Raw genomic sequence first — 23,869 nt, 5'->3', positions numbered from 1 at the left:
CGTGTCTTCCTCGCGCCCGCTCCTCTCTCCCCCTTTTGGAATCTCCGCTTGCCGATGCCTTCCCATCTTAGGGGCCTGCCTGTGCTGCCTCCAGACACCCCAAAAATTGGAGCTGGTCTCCGACAATTTCCTGTAGAAATCTCTAGAGCCTGAGCTTCTTTAAGTTCAAAATTTATTATCAATTTTATTTCCCCTCTTCACATTCATACATTCACGCACTGACATGCAAAAGGCATTCCCAAAAACAAGACATTCGTTTCCAGGAATACTTACCGGGCTAATCACAAAGAGCTCACTGCCCATGAGGTCAAACACCCGCACAGTGCCCATGCTGTCTGCATAGGCTAGCAAGGTGCAATCATAGCTCCACACTACACGCCTCCACTGGGGTTTCGGGTCTCTGGGAACTAGAATGAGAAGAAATGCTTTTAATAATAAACTATAATGGTGGCACACACTTGCCATATTCAGCTACATCAGTCACTTCCTAAGGCTCTCTGATGCCTTCAGTAGCACAGTTCCTTGCCGGGGGGGGGGGGGGGGGGGGGGGGGGGGGGGACGGAGAACAGAGAGGAGTAAAAGAGAGTAGTGGGGAGAAGGGAGGAGGTGGCTTAATAAAGGTGAAGGGAGGTCAAAATATAAATTTTTAGTTGTGAAATAAACAATTCATAGGGATATAGCTTAGTAATACTGCCTTGCATATTTGAAAGTTGCTTAAAAAAATAGGTTTTATTTTGTTTTCAATAGAAAAGAACTGTAATAAGATTAAGAGAAGGGAGATAGCTTCCCAAGAAAATACCCAAAATTACTCATCCCCTCATGCTCAGCCAAACAGATTGGCCCACAAACAGGCCACTGAAGCCCAGAAGCTTGCCCAAGTTTAAGGAGCCTTCTGGAAGGGAATTATAGGAAACCAAATAGATCCCAAAAGCCCCTATAAGCAAGGGGAAAAAAAAGAAAAAAAAAAACTGCAATCATGTGTGGAGGCAAATGGCAATTAAACGTATAGTAGTGATCAGTACCCAGTCAAGACGAACATCAGGGCCCTCCCTGGTGGCACAGCACTAAGAAGCTAAAGCCACTTCAGCATGAATTTGATCCCACCCCGGAGGTGACCCAGATGACCATTAGACCTCTCCTGACTTGCCCAATGCTCCCCTCAGCAGTGTACTTCATCTATCTGCCTGTTATGCTCCCCATTCTGTCTCTAGTGAGTCCTCTCACTGCCCCCGCACCTCTGGCTTGTACCCCAGTTCTGTATGATTAAATAAATAAATCTTTAAAAAAAATAAAACATCAAATCATTACATTTGCATGTTCTGTCTACGAGGAAAGTATAACAGAAGTCAATGACTTTCTTGATTTTGACTAACAATAGGTAAAAACAGGCCAAAAAAAAAAATTCTACCGAGACAACCCCACCCCCCAACATAGTGGGGCCTTTTAGATTTTATTAAAGTCTAAAAACATACCACATGTATCACAGAAAAGCATTTTTTTAAAGATTTATGTATGCATGTAAGCGCTGGGATGTAGGCCAAAGGTATGGGGGGGTTGAAAGGACTCACAAGAGAGAGTGGGGAGCAGAACAGGGATCTATTGAAATCCACTGCTGAGGGGAGCAGCGGGGAGGACAGGAGAGGTCTGCTGCGCCGTGTGGGTCACTCCCTGGCAGCGATGGAATTCGAGCTTGCAGTGGCTACAGAGAGCTTCATAATGCTGAAACTTTACCCTTGTGCCACCAGGGAGGCCGCAAAAAGCAATTTTTTTAATGGGAGTAAAATTAAAAGGATGAATATTCTGTCTTCAAGTAGCAAAAAAAAAAAACAAATTCAAACCTGGTTGTAAACACAGGCACAAAATGATAAACACGACCCACACATACAGATGCTACATAAATATCAGCAAGAGGACAATTTAATGTGCTGAAAAAATTCATATGCTAAAGAAATAGCAACAGTTTTTCATTATTGCTATTTTACCTGTGATAACAGATTTTCCTCTTATTTCATTGTGATAGGATAAACAGAATTATGCACTACATTCAGTATCTGTCTGAAATAAGTTCCATCTGAAGGGAATTTGTTTTTGCTATCACTTTTAGTTATAACCAGAAGCTCCAGAAAACTCGGCATGTGTTTTGACCCAGATAGAGATATGTTTTCATTACATGATAAGATTTCACATAACAACGTGAAAATAAAGACATTATCACGGGGTTTTTCCCGTTGCTGCTGGGGCTTTGGCGAGGAACGCCAGTACCGGCTTTTACAAAGCAAGAGTCGGTGGCGCCGCCTGGAAAGTTTCAAAGAGCCGGACGGGAAAGAGGCCCCTGGCTGGCCCGGGCTCCCAGTGACGCTGCCCTGCCTCAGCCCTGCGCGGCCCCGGGCTCTGGGTGACCCGCGGCCCTGCCCCAGCCCTGCGCGGGGGGGCCCCCCAACAAGACCACGCCGGCTCTTCCCCCGGAGCGCTGGTCAGTGCCCCTCTGCCTGGAATGCGCACCCCTGGACCCCGGGCGGCTGCGTCACCTGCAGGTCTCCGCTTGAAGCGACTTCCCAGGAGGCCACCGTCTGAGCCTCAAAGCCCCGTGTTCCCCTGTGTCCTCCCCGTTGTCTGTCTTAGTCACGGGACTATAAACTCCAGGATGTCAGAAGCTGTGTCCTAGCCACCTCCTACTCTCACAGCCAAGGGCGGCAAGGGGCGGGTGCGAGTGGGGAGCACTGCCGTCCCAGCACATCACCCCAGTCCAGATGGAAGGGGAGCAGACGAATCAGCATGGCCCACGCTGCGCGGGCTGGGGCACCCCTGGGGAGGCGGCAAGGCCCAGTTTCCCTCCTTTGCAAGTCCCACACATTCTCTGACTTTGAGTTACGAATCCATGAGCAAGAGCAACACGTGGTGTTGGAAAGAAGAGAAGCAGTCTTTAAACATCCAAATGTTTACAAAAACAGTGTCACTGGAAGAATACAAGAGAAATTACATAATCCTAGGTTAAGGGAGGTTTAATCATAAAAAAAAAACTGAAGCTACAAAAGAAAGAAAATGCAGTTATGGGGGAAAATGCTCCATGGAAAAAGACTCCAAGGAAATTTTTGAAGATAAAATAGGTAAAAACGTTTACAACATACCTGATAAAGGGTTTACATTCATACTGTACTGAAACTACACACCAGTAAGAAAAGCCAAAGTCTAAGAGGAACATAGGCTAAAGAATATGATTAACAAATAAATCATACACACAAAGAAAAAAATGGCCACTTGGCATGTGTTCTGCCTAGCAGCTAGCTGAAATGAGATGCTTTTCCCCTTTGCCTATAAACCTGATGATTGTTAAAATCACATACGGTGCTGACACAGAAGGAAAAAATGACTTCTCATACCTTTTGTGTGGTTACACATGTAGGTTAACTCTGTGGAGGGCGTCATGGCGCCCCTACCACACTGAAACCCCAACTTCTATACAGACAGTGTGTCTTTGCCAGCACTGAGAGAGAGGGTGGCAGACAAAGATGAGTAAGAAAAAGAGGGAGAAAAACAACCTCTGTAAACTGAAATTTCTATCAAAATGGGAACAGATTAACATGCTTCACATTCTTAGAATGAAGTACCATGGCTGCATTAGAAGATCCTTGGACACGGTCTGGAAGACGTCATCAATACAGTAAAGGCGGAACAAGCGGGAGAACAAATCACGCTGGTCTCATTTTGCCAAACAAAAGCAGCAATCAAGTTACGCATGGGTTCATGTAAACATGGAAGGTTTATATTAAATCATTAATTCAAGTTTCTATGAAGAATGCAAACTGAGAAATCCTTTTTTCTACTTTTTCTGCTTATGTATTGTTTGAGTTTGTCAAGTATGCATTGCTTTGGCAATTAAAAATGAAAGCCAGAGTAATCAGTTACAGACTGATGTGAAAAGACAAAACAATAGAAAAGCAAGAAGGTAGAAGTAAACCTAACTAGATCAACAATTGATTAAATGTGATGTTCTAAATACTCCAAGTAAAAGATGGAAATTGTCAATGGGGGGGGGGGAGCAAGATTCAGTTAGCTGCTGGCTACAAGAGATGTGCATTAATACAAATATACAGATTAAATGTATATTCACAGAAATAAAGGCTACCTCTGAAAAAGTGGGTCATAACAAAGCAAATGGGCTATATTAACATCAGACTCCAGGACAAGGGGTATCACTAAGCATGAAAGTGACATTCATCATGGCCAAGGAGTCTCTTATAAAGAAGATGAGATAACCTGTGTATGTACTTGAAAACTAGATGCATAGATTGATGGAACTAAAGGATGAGGTAAAAATATGTAAGTATAGCTGGAAATTTCAATCCTTTTCGCCCTGTAATTGAAAAAAAATTAGAAAAGATTTTAAATTTGAACACTTCAGCGCCCAACTCGATGTAACGGACATTTATAAAACAGGATACCCTATAACTGCACCACCCCAAGAGGCTGATTCTTCAAGTTATTTTATACAAATTCCCTATAGGTAAGGGAGTTAGATTCACCTAACAGGCTCTATCTGGGTCATCAATCAAGACTCTTAAGTTTGAAAGATTAAAATCATATTGTATGTTTTCTCTGACCGCAACAGGACAAAATTAGATAAATGATAAAAGATGCTTCCACTAGAAGCATCCATTAGGCTTTAAAGTTCATATAAGAAAAGAAGACCAGATGTCGATGACCTGAACTCCCATATTTCACAACAACAATAAAATCAAGGAAAACAAACAGAAAAAGATCAAAACCTCCACTTTTATTGAAGAATAGACTAATAAACTAGAAAAGGTGTTGACCTGATTGATTAGGACAAAGGCGAGAACCCACCATGCCAACAGGGAGAAAGAAGCATGCGCAGACCAGACAGGTCAGGGCATCTCGGGGCACGTGTACCCGGCTCTGGCACATTAGAGGAAAATTCCATGGAAAGCTACAAAAAGAAACTGAATTTTTTTTTTGAACTTTTAAAAGCTCCACATCTATATATTTTTTTCTAATATAATCAGGAATTAAAGATCTATTCAAAGAAAACTCCAGGTTTCACCGGTGAGTTCTAGCAAATATTCAAAGAAGAAATCATCCCAATTCTGAACAAACTCTTGCAGAAACGTAAAAATATCTGCCAACGCACCTTTCAACGCCAGCACTGCATTCATACCAAAACAGAAAGTAATCACCAAGCAAACAAACAAAAAAAAGCCAATGTCCCCATGAACACAGCCACGAAAATCCACTACGTATCAAGCTATGTGTGACTGTTTGTACGTGGCCAACTGGCGGCTGCTTCTACCTGGCTGGTGAGAAGAACGACACCCCGGTGCTTACTGCTCCGAGATGAACCGCACAGGCACTTCCTGCGAGCTGAAGGGTGGGAGATCCATGACCGAGCACTCAAAAGGCCATCAGGAAAAAGATATTTTGGGAGTTCCTTTTACAAATGCAACCTAAAAGACTTAACAGCCTACCCTTAAGCAAAGAGAGCAGATTAAAAAATTATTTACTGGAGAACTTACCTACAGTAACAAGTATGTACAGAAAAGTAACTGATCCTAAGAGGTTAGTAGTGCTTACCTCCGGATGAAGTACTTTTTATCTTCTATTTCAGTTACTAATGTGACTGAGAATGTATATTATTTTTTCAAAACAAAAAACATTTTTCTCTAAAAAAATACAGAAAGGAAATAGTTTTCATATAATCTGAGGCTGCTGAACCACAATTCTGGAAGGAAATGTTGCATTTCAAAATCTGGGCACTTCAAGTACTCTAAGCTCCCCAACTTTTTTCAGGTAAAAAGGTCAAGATGACATGCCACATAAAGGTGATCTGAGGCGGCCACTACAAGCAGAGGCGGCCTGGCACAGGGCCCACAGAGCCAGCCAGCGGGGTCGGAGCCAGTGCAGACCAGCTGCTCTTACCACGGGGCAGGTCTGGTTTAGAGTAGCTGAACACCAGAAAATTGAGAAGGGTCTCAACTAAAACAGTATAGCTCTCAGGAAGTCTAATTCCAAGGGCTATTTCTAGGCTACTATTCAGAGCAGAAACGAGGAAACTGAATTACTATTTATGGCCTGGTGACAGGCGCCAAAGCAGGTCGCAGGCCACCCTCACGCAGTCTCAAAGGGCATATATTTTATAAAACAATAACTGAAAAGTACCAAAGTGGAACCAAACCGCTCTTAGTTCAGGCCACAGGCGCTACAGTATGTAGTCTCAAAATCGCATTTGCAGCTCTGGCTCCTTCTTTCCCTGGCATCCACATAAAATATCATTTGGCACATGAGTTATTCCCACAAAGACGAGTCAGACAGTAAGCAAATGATCATAACCTCACATTATATGAAATGGAAAGAAGCCATTAATGCAGCATTAAGGTCATAAATTCACACACTCAGAAGCCAACAAGATAAAACATTAGTTCCCAAAGCATTATAATCTCATTCACGCTGCCACATTAACTACCCACACTAAAAATGCTAACAAATATTATAATTTGTGTAAAATGCAGAAGGGTGAAGCTCCCTACTTTCAAGTTAACTTACAGATTTCTCATTTACTTACTAGCTAAGAGCAGATGTCTAATGTCAAAGCTCAAAAAGACTGAGTAGGTGAGATTCACTCACTGAACATGCTCTAGAAGCTCAGCACAAACCCTCATCCCACAACAGGGCAGCACCAGGAAAGGCCATTGAGCACCCCCAAAGTCACTCATCTGGGAACAAACTGATCCTTAAGGAACACTGAAGCCAGGTCTACTTTGTTAACTGTTTGAGGGGGAAAAAAAAACTATAGGAAATTTTGAGGCTTGAGCCTCAAATTTTAGAAATTTACAAACATGACTCCCTCTCGATTATTCTCAGAAGGACATTAACTAATCAGGGTGTCTTCGCCACCTTTATTCCACTCATGGTATAGATACACAGTTGTACATATAACAAATAAAAAGCATGACTATCATTACCATGATCCATAAATTTAGATATACATATGACATATATAATATTATGTGTAATAAACATATGTACCCTCACGGATTTCTAAAATTAACTCACAGGAAACAAATACTTCATTAATATTCACTGATCTGAATCATTTCGAAAGCACCAAAGTACCATCAGTTAGTAGGGTCAAAAACGGTGCGCCTGCTATGTGTCAGACAACATGCCAGGCACCAGGAATTTAAAAAAAAAAATGAGTAAGACAGCAGTCCTGCCTCAAAGAATTTACACTCTAACTGGCAGTCAGACAAGCAAACCAGCTGGAAACTGGATCAGGCTAAGCACTGTGGCCATGTGCAGACACACTGGCTGACATGAGTGGACAAATGGAGGGAACAGGGAAAGGAAGGAAGGTTTCCCAGAGGAGCTGATGCTGATGCTTGAACGAGGAAGGTGGAAACACGGAGGCTGTAGAACATTCTGTACCCAGGTATGAAACATGCCAGGTTGGAAAACTACAAGCTGCTTTCTATTAGATCATAGGACACGTGGCAGGGAAATCTTACAGGACAGACAGGCAGACTACGAAAAGTCTGTGTCCTATAATAGAAAGTAGGAAGTACAGTCTAGTCTGTGATGAACAAAAGATTTTAGGCAGAATAACGGTAGTAACAGTAACAGTAATAGCAAACATAACAATGGCTTAACGTGTTATTACATAAGACTTCACATCATAAGATCACCTCATTATTTCTACAGTGCAGTCTAAAAATATGCCCAAGTTATAATTAAGGATCAGAGAAGAAAAGTAATTTGTCCAAGGGTCTATTCCAGAAAGCTGTGCAGCCAGACATCTCATTCAAGAGCAATCACCCTGGCGAGCAGGATAAAGAGTGAATAAGGGAAGGGCACACGGAGACTATCCAAATAAGCAATGTTGGAAGCTGAAAGGGGACGTAAGATGGCTCAAGAACAGAAGCAGGAAGACGTGGTCAAGTTAAAGGACACTCTTCTCCATCCTGTCTCCCACACAACTGCGAAGATTTGTCTCTTCCCTGATGGACCATGAGCCCTGACATCTGTGTAGCCTCATCTCACTCCTCCCGGACACAGCCTCGGACAGTGCCTGGCACACAGTGCCAACTTAACATATATTCTTCAAAGAAAGAAAGGAGGGTGGGAAGGACACGGAAGAGCAGCTGCTCAGATTTCTAGCTTGGTACAAATATTAGTACCACTGATCATCCAGGGAACGGAGGGAAAAAACAAAACTATAATAAGAAACGATAAGTTCATACAAATACGTATAAAGTTTTAAACTTGCTCTTAAGTTGCAATATATGTGATGTGAAAAGGTAAGTGTATGAGCTCTCCGTGTCTGCCTTATCTGCTGTAAAGGGGGAATTTCGTAAGATTGATCTAGCACACTGGCAGTAATATTTTCATTCGCATGATGTCTTTACTCTTCTGAACACATCTACATCTGCAGGGTCCCGAGTGAGCCTAGGAATCTAGCTCTCAGCCACTAGAGGCGCTTAAGAACCGCAAGCCCATGACAGAGAGAGCCACGGGCTGCAGGATCACCATGTGGCCGATTTCAGGACCACAGGTACCTCCCTCCTTCTTGTTCTTCCACTGCCAAATTATCTACTCTTCATGTAAGGCAGCTTTTTTTTTTAAAGGTTTATTTATCTATTCATACAAAACTGGGGTACAGCCAGAGGTGCAGGGGTAGTGAAAGGCTTCACCAGAGACAGAGTGGGGAGCAGAACAGGCCGACTGATGAAGCACACTGCTGAGGGGAGCAGCAGGTGGGTCAGGAGAGGTCTGCCGTGCCCTGTGGGTCACTTCCGGGGCAGGCGGAGATCGAACTCATGCTGAAGTGGCTTTAGCTTCTTAGTGCTGTGCTTTAACCCGCTGCGCCACCAGGGAGGGCCCCCATGTAAGGGAGCTTTGAGGTTAAGTGTATATACCAAGTTCTGCGAGTGAAATCAGAAACTTCACGGAAAGCGCTAAGTTTAGCATGGGACCCAAGAAGGGCACTAAACATCTGTCATCGTCCCAACGACCAGGGTTTGGTTCACTGTGACATCTACAGCTGCCCCACTGGTAAACCTACTCACACAGGGGCCGAGAGGGCAGCAGTGTGTAAACTGAATGTGGGTGGTAACGGACGCGTGGGATTTAGTACCCTGGGATTTAGTTTCTTTCTAGGGTTCCCGCTGCCTTTCCAGCCACTGCTTCTACAGTGTGAAAGGCTCCCTGGCCTCGTGTGAACGTCTACTCATTCTTAAACTGGCTCTCCAAAAGCCACTATTTCTCCTCAGTCTCATCTCACACCCCTGTCTAAAAAAACACAATCACTATTCCTGTATCTTGCTTTCAATCGATCTGTCAACATTTAGAATTACACATTTGAGCATCCACTGACACGAGAGAGTTAATGGGTAATACCTCTTGGCTCACAAGCATAGCCTGAATACTCAGGAGAAGTTCATAAGCATTAAAAACACCTTGTGAGCCCTCCCTGGTGGCGCAGCGAGTTAAAGCACAGCACTGAGAAGCTAAAGCCACTTCCACATGAGTTCGATCCCCGCCTGCCCTGGAGGAGATCCACATGGCGCAGCAGACCTCTCCTGACCCACCCGCTGCTCCCCTCAGGAGTGTGCTTTGTCGATCTGCCTGTTCTGCTCCCCACTCTGTCTCTGGTGAAGCCTCTCACTGCCCCTGAGCCTCTGGCCTGTACCCCAGTTCTGTATGCACAAATAATAAATCTTTTTAAAAAAAAAACACCTTGTGAATTTGTACTGAATATCAAAAAATGATCGGATCCCAGGCAGTTTTCTTGTATTGATCTGTATGTGACCACCTCTTGGCTTACACCTAAATATTTCTCTATGCCTTGATTTCAAAGTAAAAGACTATAGACACCTACATTATCCCCAAACTGGTTTAGAGTTTTTGAAAACACCAGCTCCAATTTCAAATCTCTCCAAAAAGGACATCTTAAACCAAAACACTTAAGACCCTATGAGAAATCAGTTAAGATTTTTTAATTACTGTAATAAACAATATTATAATTCATGTTAATAAGTATTTCATAACTATCCTGAGTTTCAGGGGATACTGTAAATTACCACAGAAGGGAAATCTTCGTTTTTAAATATTTTAGTAACTCTTACCTTGACATTTCCCAATAATAGATGTAAACTCATCTTTTGCAGATCTGCAAAATATATGCAAAAGTAAGTTTTATCATAGTTTTATCACAGCATATATACACATAATGGACTGCTACTCAGCTACAAAAATAAATAAATAAGCTGCTATTTAACAACATGGCTGGAGTTGGAAGGGATGATGCTGAATAAAATAAATCAGAAGGAGAAACACAAACACCAGCTGGTGTCACTTTTATGGGGAATGTAACAGTAACAAATCCCAGAAAGCTGACTGTAGAACTGAGGTCAGCTGAGCTTGGGGAGGGAGCCAGCTGGGGAGGGACTGAGCTAGAGGTGTAGGGGGAGCGCGCACTTGGGGAGGGAGCGAGGGGGGAGAGCGAGCCTGCTGGGATGGAGAACCCTGGGTGCTTGGTGGGGGTGGGGGTGGTCACAACTGTTAACTCAGAAATTTTGTGAGGTATCAACGGGTTCCTTATGTGGATGAGAGGGGGAGATCTTATACCTCTAAATCACAAACGACATGGCAAACTGATGTTACATCTCAGCCAATAAACAAACGGGGAAAATGGAGAGAAAAAGAAAAAAAATCGGTCATTCTGTCTCCAAGTGGGAAAAAGCAGGAAGATCCTGGCCTGTGAAGCGAAGCTGACCTGGTTCCAGTTCTATCTGAGTCACCTGAGCAAAATCCCAATGAGTTTCGTTTTTCTTTCCATAAAATGGGTTGTAGCAACCTTCACAGCTTAGTGAAAGGATTAAGTGAGATCTATAAATTAGCATGAACTAGAACAAAATAAATGTTCATTGCTTTGTCCTTAATACAATAAGTAACAGTTGTTTCATTGATGGCAAGGAGGAAATGAGACATAAATTGGGTTTTGTCTTAAATAAATATAAAACTTCATAGAATTTATTCACTTAAGATAGTAAGCAAATTTGTATTGTATTTTATTGTAGTCCTTTATTTTTATACTTTTTGTTGCACTGGGTAATAGTTCCAAATAGTTCTTGTGTTTATAAACGCCCTTAATGGAACTTTTCCTTCACCATTCTTCACCATTCAGGAACAAAGGAAACCGATTATCCACGTATGATCCATTACTACTGCCAAATTACAAACTGAAGTAGCAATGCACAACAAGGTTTTTAATCCACAGACAGTTCCTGAGAATCTGCTTAGCTGACTTAGCAGTAACTGGTTAAACAAGAGCAGCATTCCAGAGTTCTAGAAGACATGCCTAGTCTACTAAGATAGCAGCTTTTCTCACAATGCAGAGGAGTGATCTGGGGACCATAGAGAATAAGGCTATCACTCGGGGAATGTATCTTTTATCCTCTCATCTACATAAGGAACCTGTTGACACCTCACAAAATCTGTGAGTTAATCGTAAATCCCTTTCACTCTAACTCCTTTCAAAAATCATAGTTCCCATTTGTCACATAAAGGTTTTCCCAAGGAAATTTTGAAAATGAGTAAAAGGTACAATTACCTGATCTCCACACACTGATCCTGAACAGCAGCCACAAGTTTGCCATTGCTTTCATTGGGAAGAAAAAGGTAAAATAAATCTGTGTGAATACTGCTAGCAGTCTTCAACACCACTGGAATTACTGAAAGGAGTCAACATCATTTTCCGCTTTTTCACAGGCTTTAACTACCCATCTCTTGGACCTTAAAATTAGGTGAGTGTGAGGGACAAAAACACACAAAATGACGTAACCTGGCTTGAGTTAACATATTCAAACAACAGTCGTCATGAGTGACAAAAGGAACTTATATACAATAAAAATCAAAACAACAAGCCATAAGGATCTCAAAATTCACATCCATAAGGAAACTTAAACCTAGTCCAAGGAGAAAAGCAGAAGATGAAATGTGCGCACCCTTACCTCGCCAGTACCAAATGCCAGTTTATCTGTTTATTCACCAAGCGAACCAGTCCCTCAGGGAGCAGAAACGGCGCAGGGCTGAAACCACAAAACAATACAATAATAGGTAACTTAAACCGGATCATAAATACTCATTTGCAGGCAAACACTTTAAAATAGCATACAGATCTGTAGAGAGATTTAGAGACATTTTCCCCGCTAGAATTCCAAATTTGCATGTTGGTAAATCTAAAACCAAAAGTCATTAATTAGATATCAAACATTTGACCACATATATTTCCTTTCTTCAGAAAACCACAGAGAGTGATGTATTCAACAGCATAAATGTGCCCTTCTAAGGAAAAGATACGTAGGGTGCCAGTAATATTGCTAAGTGATCTTACCTCAAACCTTGCTATGCACACTCAGAAATTCTCACTTCACAAAAATAGTGTGGGGTATAGCTAGACTCACAAGAGAGAAAAATCTCCAAGTACTAGAAGTAAAAAGGAAATCTGGGGCTGGACACAGGATGAGACAGCCAAACAGGGTTACTTTTCACACAGGAAGTAAGCCTATAGGCCGCAGGAGAGCAGATGGGACCACAGGAAAGACAGAAATGAGACTCCAGTAAAGCCGGGAACTTTAAATAACTGCCCCATCAATACTGGAGAGCTAGATAAGCCTCAGGGGGCCAGGGAATTTTTAAGGAATCCCAGGCCTGCCCAGAATGCTGGCCTGCGTGGGGGTGGGAATGAGGCTCCTGAGAAGCCAAGACCATACGCCTACGTAAGGCTGCAATTTCCCTTTACTCATGTGAAGCAAGTATCCAGCACAAGCTAACAGTAACGCCATTTATAAGCGATGAGGAAATTCTCCATGGCAAGTGAATCAGCAGACAACACAAACTAGAGGAGCGACACAGGAAGAAACCAAACAAACAGACGAAAAAAGAACAAACAGTAAGATGACAGATCAAGAAAAAAAAAATTTTACAGTACTTAGAAAACACGAAACAGGATGAAAATGTTACTAATATACATTCAGTGTACTTACATTCTTTTTTTAAAATACCAGGAGACAATTACAGAAATGTTACAATAAAGATAAGAAACAGGCAGGCTAATGATAGCATTACATGAGTGCAATCACTTCCTCCAGATGGAAACAGAGAAGACAAGGACTGGGAGGGAGAGGTAAGCTGGCAAAGGGTAGCAATTTATGAAACCTCTTACATAAAATGCAAGCAGGCTACTTGAAGCAAATATGGCAAAACAGAGCAACAAATATTTTAATTCAGACGTAGCTAGAAGTCACATACTTTACTATCAATCATACATCACTATCACTACTCTCAATGATTCTCAATCTGTTTATATTTCATAATTGCAAGATAAAACTTAAAACAAGAAACCACTTGAAATACTGGCCCCCAAACCTTCAGGTTTAATTATTACAAGCTCAGGAGCAAAAACTGAACTCAATCTTTTTGAAAGGAACATACCGCCTGGTTGATTAGATAATCAACTGTGGGGTCACAGTCAAGGACTCGGGGGGCCGAGTCAAGGAAAGGGATTTCTCAGAAAAAGACACTTGCTCACGTCTGACCTCCCCGGCTCTCACACAGGACAAGTATGGCATCGGTGGGCTTCCTGGCCGAGTTCTCCTTCTCGATAGGCAATAACAGGCCTGACTGTCCCAGAGCAAGCTAAACAGACGCCTTCCTGCCCTCATGTGGGGTGCTCTGGGCTGGCAAGCCATAGCCGCTGAGCTCGGAAAACGAGCAGCCTCTTCTCTCTTTCCTTCTAACCGACTTGCTACCCCAATGTCTCTACACTATACCTCTCTGCCCCAATAGAGGATGAGAAAGTGAAATAAAAAACATCCCCCTGTACACACACCAAGAGTAAAAGCAGGACACCTTTTACTTGCCCTAGAGAAGAGCCAAAGGTCTCCTGTACAGAACTGCATTCTCTCTGGAGATGTTAAGATCAGATGTTCTCAATCTACAGTTAAAAAAAAGCTATCACTGGCCCTCCCTGGTGGCGCAGCGGGTTAAAGCACAGCACAAAGAAGCTTAAGCCACTTCCTTATGAGTTCGATTCCCGCCTGCCCTGGAGGAGATCCACATGGCGTGGCAGAACTCTCCTGACCCACCCGCTGCTCCCCTCAGCAGTGTACTTCCTCGATCTGCCTGTTCTGCTCCCTGCTCTGTCTCTGGTGAATCCTCTCACCCTCCGCATCCTCTCACCCTCCTCATCTCTGGCCTGTACCCCAGTTCTGTACAAATAAATAAATAAATCTTTAAAAAAAAAAAGCTATCAGGCCATTCCTACCTATGTATCTAAAAGCAGAATTATATCCATTGTCAGAATAATCATTTCTTTGGCACTTTTAAGGGTGAAGATTACCACCATGCCTATGTATATACTCAAAACTCAAAAGGACTAAAAAGGACAAGACACGAGGGTGAAGTGAGCTGCTCTGGTGCACAGACCTCAATACTGGGCCCCGCAGCTGGCACAGAAGAACAAAAACATGCAGCCAGAGGGCTAGAGTGTGGCGCTCAGAGAAGGCTGAGCACGCTCGACTAGAGACAGCAGAAGCGGCTGTGAGACACTCTCAACAATGACTAGGGGGCAGAAATTACCCTCCACCTACTGCGACCTCTCTCCAGGGTCCCCCACTTGTCTGAAATGTCTATTGGCCAAATGGGGCTCACCTGTTGTGCATCTAGCTATCTTTCAAGTTAGGGTTCAATTAGAGCAATTTAGTCATAAGCAGATGATATTGTCTGTTTTGAAGGTTCATACGATCTTTGAGGACTTCACAACTTACCTATACCAGATGTATTGGCGTAAAAGTAATAAACAATCTGCCAGAAAAAGAAAGAAAGCAAAATATGAATAAGCTACTCTTAAAGACTCAATTTCAGGTTAGGTTATAACAATCCAAAGTACGCTATGGGCTGAGTCACTACAAAATAAAACACAGTGAGCACAATTCTTAAAGTAAGAGAATATATATAACCTAACATATACCACAATTTTTACAGGACCACGCACCTGTTAATATTAAGTTCTGCGTTAGTGTGGTTTTCAAAACTTTGAAATATTTCTTAATAATATGATAAGAAAAAATGGTCTGAGATGCTAAATTTCATTTAAGAGGTTTTAAACTATGGACTAGCCCTAATATTGTAGTCTCCTTAAAATACCAGTTTTGTACTGGCATTTTCTATAAGTACCAAAGTATTATAAAGTTTGTAAAAGACTTCAGTTTTTGTTTAACAATTTAGATAACATATTTTTACTTTATGGCAAAGATCGTTAAAACAACAATACCTAAAATGGGAAGAAGCACAGAAAACAAAATTGGTATCATACTACAGAAAAAGGTTCTACATGATCCCATTTAAAATACATGTGTATTTGTGAATGTGCATGTCAAGGGAAAAGCTCAATTATAACAGATTACCTCTGGGAGGTAAAGTGAGTAATAACTTATTCTAATTTTTCTACAATAAATTGTATTGCTTATATTCATTTTCCAACTTTAATTTTTTTGTGAGAATGAAAAGTGAATACAGTAGTGCTTCTTATATCAGCAGACAAAAATATAAGAACTCAATTCTTTTGAAACTGAATTTTTTTTTAAAGAGTTATTTATTTATGCATACAGCACTGGGGAATAGGCCAGAGATGTAGGGGTGGTAAGAAGCTTCCCCAGAGACAAGGTGGGTAGCAGAACAGGCTGACTGATGAAGTACACTGCTGAGGGGAGCAGCAGGTGGGACCGGAGAGGTCTGCTGCACCATGCTGGTCACCTCCGGGGCTGGGGAATCGAACTTAAACTGAAGCAGCTGCTCCTAGCTTGCAGTGCTATGTCTTAACCCATTGCACCAACTGCGAGGGCCCTGAAACTGAATTTTCTACTCTTTTAGTAGCTCAAATTTGCCAGGAAAATAAGGATGGGCTTTGAAGCTAGAAAATGTTGTTAAATCCAAATGAATGTTCTTGGGCAAATTTCCACATCTAAAGACGCAAATGTGCAATAGCACCTACTCTGTTGATCTGGGAACAGTATGCTGATAATCTATGGGAGACCCTCACAGTGCAGTATTAATGCAGATTTTGCTCAATACTTGCTCAGAATCTGTTAGCTCATATGTAAAACGTGTCAGGAGTTAAATGAAGATCCTATTTAATCAGATTTGAATAACACTGTCCAGATGTGTCTGAAACAACATGTAAACATGTATATATAATATATAGAAAATTAAATGTATATTCATATCGTATATGCAAACATATATAATTAAATTCAGGTGATGTGTATGCTATTCACTTTCATTAGGCACTACATGAAAGACCAAAGAACACATTTTAAAATCCCTAAACTTTCTAAAACAGCACAGTTTTGAATGAAATGCAGGAAACGGTCTAGTAATTGGACCATTACATGTGGAAAAGTAAATAAACTCTATTTACCTGTAACTGCTTTTGTGATGAAAAAAGATGCCCCATGTTTTCGGCTGCCTCTGGGCTACAATTGGGAAAAACAAACAAACTTATATTTCAGGATTTTCTAATATTTTGATACAATGGATGAAGTTATATTTCCTTGTTAAGAATGCACAAGTTACCAGTATTTAAAAAGAAACAAAACAAGCAGAAGCAGCATCTGGGAGCAAAAGTGAGCATGGTAGAGTCACAGGTGTCAAAATGAAGGCTGGGAGCTTCCCCAGTCAGAACACCAGGGGTTGAGGCAAAGGCCACATCTGCTGCCATCCAGCACAGTGTCTGTGGGTAGGTTACAGGGGCCCAAAATGAGTTTTGTTTGCAAGAAAGGGGGTCACAGGATGAATGAGCTCATGTCCTAAAACAAATTCACTTAATGCTTGCTATATATCCACAGAGAAAATGTGAACACACCAATATATAACTGCTATAGTAAGTAACTCCGCAAAGTTCAAGACTGCACACTGGGAAGGCTCGGCACTACAAATAAGGAATTGTACTAACATGCAGTGGAGATGCAGCTGGTAGGTATGACTTAAAAACAAAATTATTTCATTCAGCAAGCATGACTTGATCATCCACTTCATGCAACAACCTGGTCCAGTGGCTGGATATGAAGAGTTGTCTGTAGCTGCCCTCCAGCAGCTACAGCTCAACTGTTCAACAGTTGAAATCAAGGACAAGACAAAAAACAAAGTGCTATGAGCTTTTGGTGTTCTGTTTTGTTTTGTTTTTAGGGGACATTTGTTTACAATACTGCGTGTGATTCACAGGCGAAGGACCACAACTCCTCTTATGCATGACACTGTGCTTTTTTAAATTATTTTTAAAGATTTATTTATTTATGCATACAAGAGCTGGGGTACAGGCCAGCAGTGCAGTGGGTGAGAGGATTCACCAGAGACAGAGTGGGAAGCAGAACTGGCAGATCAACTGAAACCCACTGCTGAGGGGAGCAGCAGGCGAGACAGGAGAGGTCTGCTGCGCCACGTGGGTCACCTCCCTGGCCGGGAATGGAACTCTTGCTGCAGTGGCTGCCAATAGCTTCGTAGTGCTGCATCTTAACCCCTTGGGCCACCAAGGAGCCACTGCTTTTTTTTTTTTTTTAAGTCAATTTAAATGCTAAGCACTCTGAAAATTTATTGTAGTTAAATAGTGAGCATGAATAGACAGAAACTGATCCTTCTCCGCCCCATAGAAGAGACAGTGGATTTCCAGCTACATAAACTCCAAAATACTGACTTTGTTCAAGGCAGACAAAAAGTAAGTAAATACTTGAAAAACAGTATAGAAAGATTTCTTCTCGCCTACAAAATACACATTCAAGACAAGCAGAAACTGCAGTGGGATGTTTAAACACACACAAATCTTATAGGATAATTAATAGCTTCTCCAGTAAAGAAACACTCAGAAATGATGTTGAAAAAAGGAATTCGTAGGGGCTTGGACTCCATGATCTTTCATAAAAGTCCTTTCTCATCTCCCTGCAAGCTAAGTCTAAAAGAGTGGCAATCAGTAACTGTAGCATAAGTGTAGAGTTCTGGTTGTACTCTCACCCTGTGCCTGGGAGGCCCATCCTAGAGAGCAACTGAAAACTCCAGGGTCCTGAAGTTACCAGCCCCTGTAAATCCTGCTCCAGCCCGGAGAACCCAAGCCCGGGGGCAGCTCCCTAAGCGGGTCTCTGGTAGCGTTTCGCGGACCCTGGACCGACTGCCCGCGCTGGGTGCTGGAAAACCTTTGCTAGATCGCGTCCTCCACGGACCGCAAGCCTCAAGGAAGTTATTCACCTGCGAATGCCCGGCGCGTGTACAGGGTCTGGGACACGGGTGACAGACACACTCGGTAAATGGTGGTTTATTGAAACAGACAAGACCCGTCACCGAGCCCAGCGCAGGAGCGGCAGCCTGACGGGTGTGGGGATGACGGTGGGGTCCTGGCAGGCGAGGCAGCGCCCTGACCATCCCTGGCGCCCTGCGGACCAAAGTCCAGATGGGAGGACCCAGGCGTCAAGGCGGCGCCCTCGCCGGCAGTGACCCGGGGAACCACAGTGCCAATGCCGGTGGCCGGACTCCGTCCCCGACAACCGACTCGGGCCCAGAGGAGCCAGGCGACCCCGCTCCGCGACGCGGCCCCTGCCCCGGGCGGTTGCCAGGGTGACGGCCCCGGCCCGCGGCCGCCCCCGCCCTCGCGCTCCCTCCCTACGCGGCTTCGGCTACGTGGCTCTTCTCGCGCCGCCCGCGCCAAGCTGGCAGCCGCTCCGGAGGTGCCTGGCTCACCTGCACTTCGGTCTCCGGGGGCCACTCGGTGTTGACCAGTAAGTCATAGAGAATGGTCTCCTCCTCGCTCTCCGCAGGGGCGGGGAGCCCCGCCGGCGGGGACTCGGGGGCCGCCATGTTCGCCGGGGCGCAGCCGCCGAGGGAGGGCCGCTACGGCGTCCCGCGAGGGCCAAGCTTCCCCGGCCGCGGCCGTTTTTGATTCCTGGAATTAATTGAGCGTGGAAAGCACGCTAACGCTTTATGAATGAGAGACATCCTCTGCCTGAGGTACGACTGGTCCTGCTGCACTCCTGTAAATTCGTCTTGGTGAGGCCATCCAAGTCTGAGCCTCGCTTCTCCAGTAGCTTCTCTAAAACAGAATCTCCCTGACTGAGATGCCTGCAGGTCCTTAAGTATTGGTGAACCTGTCTTCCCCAGCAGCTTCTATAAAACTGAAATCTCCCTGAGACGCCTGCAGGCCCGTATGTATTGGTTGCCCTACCTGTAGAAGAGTGCCCGGAGTGGCTTTTAAAGAAATACCAAGGGAAAAAGTAATTAGAATAAATTAAAAATCAAAGTCAACAGGCAATTATAAATCAGAGCCATTCTGCTGGGGAGGAGGAGAGAGAAGGATCAGAACAGGGGCGGGAAGAGCACAAGGTACTATGGGGACGGTGCGGGGTGAACAGGTGGTGGGAACGTCATGGGGACTACGCTGAGAGGAGAAGGCATACATTGTCCAAAAATGAAGAACTATAACGATGTAAAAAAAAATTATATGTACACACACATACACACACACAATAAAGAAAAAGAAAGAAATGCCAATAAGTTATCCCATGGCAGAGACACCAATGAAAAGTATCCATGCAATGGTACCTGTGGGACTTCAGAAAAGGCAGGAGCCATGTCTGAAGGGGCTTCCTGGAGGAAGTTGAGCTTGGTCTGGGTCTGCATAGGTAGAATTTGGAGCAATTGGGTAAATCTTGGAGAGAGATTTCAAGTTGGGTGGGAGCTGATGAACAAAGTCAGGCAGAAATATAGAAATCTTTGGTTGAACTGCAGACAGGTAAATAGAATCCAAGTTGAGAAAGGGTGTGGGGGATGATAAAGTTGAAATAATAGGTTGAGGACCTACGTGGAGAGAGCTGAAATTCAGCCTCGTGTTCATCCCTTGGTTCATCCACGTGCTCACTCGCTCACGAGATGCCTCTGTGGGAGCCTTAGCAGATCCTGCGGCAAGCTGACTGAAAATAGTGTGCTCCTGTGAGCTGTGACACATTGTAAAGGGACACAAACACCCAAGGTGGTTGGGGAATTCTGTTGCCTCACAGCCATCAAACGCCTTAGGCAGTGATGCAACTATAAAGCCTTTGCTAGGATGCATCTAAGCCCCCCATTTATCTCAAAATCAAATGACTTCAAAACAACCCCTGTCAGCTGCCTGGCCCCCCGCCCCCACCTTCACCTCATTTCCTGTTCCCACTGCTGCAGACAGTCAGGTCCTGCTCTCTGAGCACCCCAGACCACCTCCACGTCAGAGACTGCAAGGGCTTTCCCTCAGCCTTGTGGCCCTTCTGCCAGACTGTCCCCCGCTCCCACCCCGCCCCTTCTCCAATTTTTGCTGAATTGTCACCTTAACTCTGAAACCAACCTTGTGGGCTGTTCTTTTTTTTTTTTTTTTTTAAAGATGCTGTGCATACAAGAACTGAGGTGTAGGCCAGAGGTGCAACAAGTGATTCACCAGAGACAGGGAAGCAGAGCAGGAGATCTACTGAAATATACTCTGAGGGGAGCAGCGGAGAGACAGGAGAGGTCTGCTGAGCCATGAGGGATGGGATTCATACTGCTCTGGCTGGTAATATCTTGATAGCACTGAGACTTTAACCCCTTGCACCAACAGGGAGGCCCCAAGTGTTCATTTTTAAATGTGCGGCCACCTTGCCCCCTTTCCATAGCCTATTTCTGCTTGATTTTTTTTTTCTCAGAATGCTTGTATCCACCTAAAATCTTATATGCTTTATGTCTTACTATGTGTGAGGTACATATACACAATGGAATATTACTCAGCAATCCAATAAAGGTAAACTCATGCCTTTTGCAACAATATGGATGGAGCTGGAATAGATCATATTTAGTGAAATAAGCCAGAAAGAAAAGGAAAAATACCAGATGTTTTCACTCATAGTAGGAGTGTAGGGGATCAGAAAAGATAAGAAGAAGAAGCAATTGTAAATAAAATGAAAACAAAAATCAACAAAAAACTATATACCAGAGACATTTTACCAGAGTGTAGAGGGGAACGGGATCAAAACTGGGGTGTGAAGAGCACACAGGACTATGGTGACGGCGTATAGGAGAGTGGGGGGTGGGGAGTCCGCGGGGTTACAACCGAGATGGAAAAATGTACAAAATGAAGAATGATGTAATATATATATGCATGTATGCATGTATGTATGTATATGTATATGTGAGTATCTATATAAAGAACTTGCAGTGTAAAAATAATATAAGCTTCACCAGGCAGCATACATACCCATGTAGACCTCTCATGATACATGCATCCCTTCTATAACAGCAGAACTTTTTTTAAAAAAAGATTTATTTATTATTGCATACCAAACTGGGGTACAGGCCAGAGGTGCAGGAGCAGTGAGAGAATTCACCAGAGACAGTGGGGAGCAGAACAGGCCGACTGATGAACAGCGGAGGGTCAGGAGAGGTCTGCTGTGCCCTGTGGGTCACCTCCGGGGCGGGGATCGAACTCATGCTGAAGTGGCTTTAGCTTCTTAATGCTGCTTTAATCCGCTGCACCAGCAGGGAGGGCCCAGCAGAACTTTTAACAGTGAGTGCTTGTGCAAAGCACATGTTATGTGTTGAATAAATAAAACTTTTTTGCACCTGTCTCCCCAAAAGACTTTCCCTCACAGCTGTGTTTTATCAAGTCCTCAGTTGCCACCAGCCAGTTCCTGCAGGGATCTCTGGATCTCTGCAATTCATTTGCAAGTTATCAGCAAACAATGCAAACCAGCTGGGCATTAACACTGAAAGTACACTGGGCTTCCAACCTCCTGCCTCTGGCAATTAGGATAGTAAGTCACAAATCAGCAGAGGGATCCAGACTCCCATTTCCCAGCCAAGGAAACCAAGGCTTAAATAAAGAATTGAAGATCGTTCGGGAGTAGAAATTCAAACCCAGTTCTTGGGGTCTCATCCCATGCACTTGTTCTCCCGCCAAGTCTCATCGCAGGGAATACAGAAACAGCAGGTAGATGTTCAAAGCGCCAATGAACTGACCAGAAGCACCAAGAAGGATAAAAACTAGGTCATCTGCTTGTGCCCAGAAAGCCAGACTCTGAACTACCAGACGTGTCTTTACACTTGGGGATGTATCCCAATCTCGGCTGCATGGGAGAGGCACCCCAACTTAAACTGACTCCCTGATTGGCAGAAATGTGGGGATTTTACAGGGGTGAAGGGGGGAGAGGGAAGTGCAGGGACTCACAGTCAGGTGACATGAAACCTCAGTGACATGTGGCAAAGTGTCTGACATGCCAGCGGGTGTTGTCTCAGCAGTGTTGTGTATTGTTTCTGATGCCTCTGTCAACCCCAGAGGGAGAGGGTTTTATAAAGCATGTGACAACTTTGCAAGGCCCCAGGGATGCAGGTGGTGCCAGTTAACTAATTCAGTTAGAGAGGAATTCCGGGTGAAGGGTGAAAGGTTTAATCCCTTTCTTCCCAATGGTTATCTGAGCATTTCTTCTGTCACATAACTGGAGGAGGGGACCCAGTGTCATGCCAGCACCAGGCCAGGTATCTAACAAGCTGATCTAGAAGGGACAGAAGTGCATCATGTATGAGTTGGGCTGCCTGCAATTTCCTGGCCTTCTAACCAGTTTCTTCCTTGAAGTCCAGATCTGCTTTGAAGGTATTTTAAGTCATAAATAAAGCATTCTAAAAAGAAAAATTCAGGGCCCTCCCTGGTGGCACAGCAGGTTAAAGCCATCATTATGAAACTCTCCATAGCCACTGCAGCACGAGTTCTATCCCCAGCCAAGGAGCTGACCCTCATGGCGCAGCAGACCTCTCCTGTCTCCCTGCTGCTCCCCTCAGCAGTGGATTTCAGTCCATCTGCCTGTTCTGCTCCCCGCTCTGTCTCTGGTGAATCCTCTTACCCCCCATCCTTTTACCCACCACCCCCCCACACACACACCTATGGCCTGTACCCCAGCTCTTGTATGCATAAATAAGTCTAAAAAGATAAAAGAAAAGTTACATTTCCCAAGTAACACAAGTGCTAACTTTGTGAGCTACTTGAGGAATAGGACAGAAATTGAAGTGAAGACAATTCCAACGTAGACATGATTAATAATAGTAGCAATGACAATAACTAATAATAACTACATTTTGTGTATCTCCTCTGCTTCTAGAACCAGGTTCTTGGTTATCTCTCATCTCACTCTGGGGATATTAACTGTTTGTTAGTAAAATTAACAAGGTTACACACTGGCATGGTGGAGAAAAAAGTCGGCATTGGAGCACAGTTGACCTTTTTAAATTATTTTTGCTGATGTTCAAAGTCTTGATAAAGAAGATAATGTGATATATCCATTTTAAAGAAAATTAATCTGATGTTTTCATAAGCCTTTGATGAGGGAAAGGAAAAAGAATATTTTCCCTCCTCCTTCTGTCCTGATAGCATATCAAGTATGCCTCCTCTGAATTAAAATATCACTCGCTGAGGAACATAGGTGCCTCTGCATTATGACCAAACAAAAGGTATTTAACACTCCACATAAAGAAACCATTTTCCTCCTCTTTAATTCCCCCATGTAGAGCTCTCATTAATGGACAGATTCATTTTATAAGAGCTCAGCTTTTTAGCTCCTTCAGCTAAAAAGACCATTAAGTAAAAGCCATTAATGATTCAGCTTTAACCCTTTACGTTTCTGCACATTGGAAAGTGAAGTTATCACTTCACTGTGTGAATTGGCCGTCATTTTAAATTTGAAATTGCATGATAAAACTGAACCTGGAGAGCGACATGCTGTTACAGGTGTCCCACATTTGACTTGATTGAATGATAAACCAG

General features: G+C 43.5%; 1 protein-coding gene across 1 annotated transcript in view; it reads right to left on the bottom strand.

Annotated features, from left to right (window-relative positions):
• Nucleotides 1–18,920, bottom strand: part of NBAS (neuroblastoma amplified sequence) — a 227,094-nt gene extending 208,174 nt beyond the window's left edge. Inside the window, exons 1-7 of the mRNA XM_004686434.2 lie at nt 18,799–18,920; nt 16,493–16,547; nt 14,841–14,877; nt 12,024–12,101; nt 11,624–11,671; nt 10,137–10,180; nt 274–407 (exon numbers count right to left, since the gene is read on the bottom strand). Coding sequence (XP_004686491.1) covers nt 274–407; nt 10,137–10,180; nt 11,624–11,671; nt 12,024–12,101; nt 14,841–14,877; nt 16,493–16,547; nt 18,799–18,915 — 513 coding nt within the window. The 5' untranslated portion in view covers nt 18,916–18,920. The remainder of the gene's footprint in view (nt 1–273; nt 408–10,136; nt 10,181–11,623; nt 11,672–12,023; nt 12,102–14,840; nt 14,878–16,492; nt 16,548–18,798) is intronic.
• Nucleotides 18,921–23,869: the final 4,949 nt, after the last annotated feature.

Source organism: Condylura cristata, unplaced genomic scaffold, assembly GCF_000260355.1.
Source record: "Condylura cristata isolate star-nosed mole 26May11 unplaced genomic scaffold, ConCri1.0 scaffold00020, whole genome shotgun sequence".
NCBI classification, from domain to species: domain Eukaryota; kingdom Metazoa; phylum Chordata; class Mammalia; order Eulipotyphla; family Talpidae; genus Condylura; species Condylura cristata.
Note: the sequence above shows the minus strand (reverse complement) of the source record. Positions and strands in the feature narration are given on the sequence as shown.